At 36.6% G+C, this 4,522-nt stretch overlaps 1 protein-coding gene across 1 annotated transcript in view; it reads right to left on the bottom strand.

Moving 5' to 3' along the window:
• LOC102849007 (transmembrane protease serine 11G-like) overlaps positions 1-4,522 on the bottom strand; it is a 66,172-nt gene that overhangs the window by 1,037 nt on the left and 60,613 nt on the right. The window contains exon 10 of the mRNA XM_006896830.1: positions 3,889-4,031. Within this exon, the coding sequence (XP_006896892.1) occupies positions 3,889-4,031 (143 nt within the window). The remainder of the gene's footprint in view (positions 1-3,888; positions 4,032-4,522) is intronic.

The raw sequence follows: 4,522 nt of genomic DNA on the forward strand, positions 1-4,522 counted from the left end.
CACAGGATAGAGCAGGGTTTAGGGCTGTTGTGCATAGGGTCGCTATGAGTCGTAAATGACTCAACGGCACATAACAACAACAACAACATTGCGATGGGTAAGTGTGCTGTAGAGACCTCTCCAAAGTAGTGAAGAGCAATGATGTCACTCTGGAGACGAAGGTGTGCCTATTACAGGCCATGGTCTTTGCAATCACTTGCTATGTGTCAGAGAGCTGGACAATGACTAAGGATGCTAGAAGGAGAATTGATGCCTTTGAGCCATGGTGTTGGAGAAGAGTATTGAACATACCATAGACTGCTAAGAACATGAACAGGTTCGTCCTAGAGAGGGTTAAACCAGGCTATTCTTTGGAGGCAAGGATTTTGAAGCTTCATCTGGCATACTTTGGACATGTTTCAAGGAAGGACCAGTCCTTAGAGAGGGACGTCATGCTTGGGAGGGTGGAGGGACGTCTCAGGAGAGGAGAACCCTCTATGAGAAGAATTGATTCAGTGACTGGGGTAATGGATGTAGGTGTGTCAGAGACAGTGAGATTGGTACAGGATAGAGCAGAGTTTAGGACTGATGTTGGGTTATGAGTCTCAGACAACTCGATGGCACATAACAACAACAATATCGTAAAAGTTGCACAATAATAGGATTTTACTTGCCATTGGCATTACTACTTATTCTTTTTAAGTTAATTCATCTGGGAATTAATATGAATAAAGTCATCAGTTTTATTCTCGTAAAGCTTTTACTCTATGTAAACAGATGATTACAAATGGAACCTAAGCCTAAACAATCAATCCTTACATAAAAGCTTCAAGAGTTCTCTGAAAGGTCTCTATTTCATGAAGTTTTAAAATCTATTGCTGTTATTTAGTGCCATCAAGATGCTCCGATTAACAGAACAAAACACCAGTGTTTCACCATTCTTATAAATTGCTGTCATACCTGCACCCATTATTGTAGCCATTATGTCTGTCTGTTTTGTTGAGGGATTTCATCTTTTCCAATGGCCACCTACATTACCAAATATGTCTTTCATCAGAGTCTAGCCCCTCCTGACAGCATGCCCGAAGTGAGATGAAGTCTCACCAACCTTGCTTCTAAAGAGCATTCTGACAGCACTTCTTCTAAGATTTGGTTGTTCTTCACCAACATTACAATTAAAAGGATTCAATTCTTCTGTCTTCCCTATTTCTTTTCTACCTTTCACATGCATATTGCGTTTGTTACATACCACTAAGTTAGAATAATTCATAGCTGACCCTCCAGAGGGCTTTCAGAGGGAATAAATCACACAAAAAGAGATTGCCTATCTTTCTCCCTTGAAGCAGTTGGTGGATTCTAACCTCCTGCTTTTGAGTTGGGAACTCAGTTGTTTACCCACTAGGCCACCAGGTGAATAAAAACATTGTGATTTGGGTCAGACGCACTTTAGTTTTCAAAGTGATCTTTCAACTTTTGATCTTTAGCGTTCCCCCCACCCTTATCATTGTGAGTTGAGCGAAAGTTTACAATGCTAAGTGATTTTCAACTTAATCATTGATGCACACTTTATTTTATAGCATGAATTATAAGGCAGTATAACCTCATAGCTATAATGCCCTGTAACCTTATAACTATAACATTATAATTAATTATAATGCAGTGTAACCATATACTTACAATGCACTGCATTAATTATAATGCAGTATATAATGTATAATGTAGTGTAATAATTTTCTTGTTTCCTGTCTGTCATTTTCATCTCCATTAATTGTTCTATTGTAACTTTTCCAGAGTTCTGGGATTTGTCTTCAGGTAAATGCTGCCCTTTTGTGTTTGATTATTCAAAGAATGAGAATGCATCCCTGGCATTTATCCTGTAGGTCTATCGTTTGACTACAATTGAAGCTAGGGAGACAAGTTTCATACCTGGTTCAAGCGGCAGCTAAATCCAGCATTTTCAAAGACCGGCAATTTTATGTTTTTAGTTTTATTCCACATTCTACCCATTCTATCCAAGACCTTCCACTGAACTTCCTTTTAGTGTTAAGCACTGGTAGTTTGGCACCATCTTCTCATGGTCATAGAGATTGAAGTTCACATTGTCCATTAGTCCTTAGGGCTAATTGTTTTAATTCATCTTTGCTTTTCTTCCCATTTCTTTGTTCCAGACAGTGAGAAGCTAATAGTAATAACTAGATGGTTTCAAACAAGCTTTTAAGATCCCAGTTGCTACTGACTATAATATACAACATTGTCTCTGTGGACTGTTATGCAAATTTAATTTGATATCTCCTGAGACTATGTTCTCAAGGCCTTGGAGTCAGAACTATTTATTCTGGGTGATAGGCTATGATTTGCCCTCTTTTGGTCCCACTTTATACAGCATTTATTTACCAAAGTTAGTGTAAAAACATTATCTTCCAGACCTATGAATGGTCATGGGTATGGTTCCTTTTACCCATTTATCTTACCTGACTACCTATATATCTGCTTGTAGATGGATTAATGATAATATTGAATGATTATACATCTTAATAGTATTTACTTTGTTTATTATCTTTATTGTGCACCTGTGTCTTCTGTCTCTTTATTGATGTTATGCTGAATATTCTTTGTTAGGAAGTTCTGGTGGTGGTGCTCATAGGGAATTCCAAAGGGCAGACTTCTGCAAAAGTTCAAATTCACCAGCTGCTCTGTGGGAGAAAGGCAGCCAATCTCTTCCTGGATGATTTAAAACCTTAAGAAGCCAACCAGAGGGTCAAGTATGAGTCAGTATCTACTTAAGAGTAATGATTTGAGTTGAAATTGGTCCTATTGTTATTTATTTCCTTTTCCTTATTCTTTCTTCGTATGTGTGTGTTGTCTATTTATTGATTCTCCTTTTTTGTGGTTTAAAGTTGTCTTTTATAATATATTTGGTCAATCAAAATTGTTTGGTATCTTGACTGCAAGTTTATTATTGTTGTTTTAGATGTCATCAATTCAACTGGCTCTTAAGGACCCTGTGATCTAAACCTTAACCTGTTCTGTACCATCATCACAATCTCTGCCTTGTTGTAATTTCTTTTTGTGACATTTTCAATTTTTTCCTTTGGCTATTGCTGTTATTGAGTACCATCAGGTTGAAACTGACCCATAGCTGGTCCTCCAGCGGGTTTTCAGAAGCAGTTAATCACACGGGAAAAGATTGTTCATCCTTCCCCTGCAGAGCAGCTGGCAGATTTAAACCTTGTGCATTCAGGTTTGCAGCACAGGTTCTTAGCATTAGGCCACAAGAGCTCCCTTGAGGACTGTTTATATTTTCCATTTCTACATGGGTAATTTTAATCTGTGGCCCTCAAGCCTGGTTTTAATTATTTTTAATCAAACATTCTTCTAAGTGGCATAATACTGGTCAGTCCATTTGCTGTACAGAGGTAACTCATGGTTGCTGTGAAGCTAAACACTGTGACACTGATGTGTCAAATGTGAAAATGATTACCCATGGTGGACAGTGTTTGGTGAAGCTCCCTGACTAAAACAAGCTTGGAAGCAGGGGTGGCATCCACTTCCAAAACAGCTTGCCTCCGCAAATTCTATGAATGTGGAGAAAAGATGAAAGTTATACAAATGTTCAGATCTTTCATTCATAGGGTCGCTATGAGTTGTCTACAACTTGATGGAACCTAAAAACAGCAACAACATGTGTGCTTATATAGTTAGGTAGTGTTTTCTGAAATTTTATCCATTGTAGATTCCCAAGTTTGGTGGAACAAAAATTTTTAGAACATATTGTCTTTTATTGAAGTACTGCTCTTTTAAAAATAGTGTCTTTTCTATACATAAATTTTATGACATCATATAGTGGAATTGACAGCAAAGTCATGTCTAATTAAAAAAGTAATTTTGTGGAGTTAAGTATATTCTTACCTCACAGGCATCTGGCCCTCCTTTCAAGTATCCAGCACATATCATTCCTGAAGATACAGCACCACCATATACAGAAATCTGGTTACACACATCGTTACTTATAACCTCTACTTGAGCTTGTTTCAGATTATTTGGAAATGGACCTAAGGAAGGAAAAAATAAGTTGGTGAAGTATCTTCAGATTATAATAAGTAATTGTTGTGTTTTCCATATGACAGGCCAGTGACAAAGCCTTACATCATAAAGTTATATGACTCTTGACTAGATCACAATGCTTATGTTCAAGTTACATTTTTTTCTTTTTTTTTTTTATGCCAGGTATCATGTTTGGCATTTTTGCTCCATCTTATCTAGTCTTTGCAACTACAATCAGTGATAAATATGAATAGAATTTTTGTTTGTTTGTTTTTTGAGATGAGAATAAAGAATTTCAGCTGGTTAGGGGTAGAATAATATAGAAAAATCTGTTAGATTACCTAATCATAATCCTGTAGGAAAAACAATATAAAGCAAGATTCTAATTTAATACTGGACTGATAAAACTCTATGGCTTAATAAAAAAAGTTTGATTTTGATAATAGTTCATCATGTTAATGAAAATAACTACCAGAATGAATAAAAATAATAAACATAA

This window comes from Elephantulus edwardii, unplaced genomic scaffold (assembly GCF_000299155.1).
Source record: "Elephantulus edwardii isolate Elephantulus edwardi_28Jun2011 unplaced genomic scaffold, EleEdw1.0 scaffold00192, whole genome shotgun sequence".
NCBI lineage: Eukaryota > Metazoa > Chordata > Mammalia > Macroscelidea > Macroscelididae > Elephantulus > Elephantulus edwardii.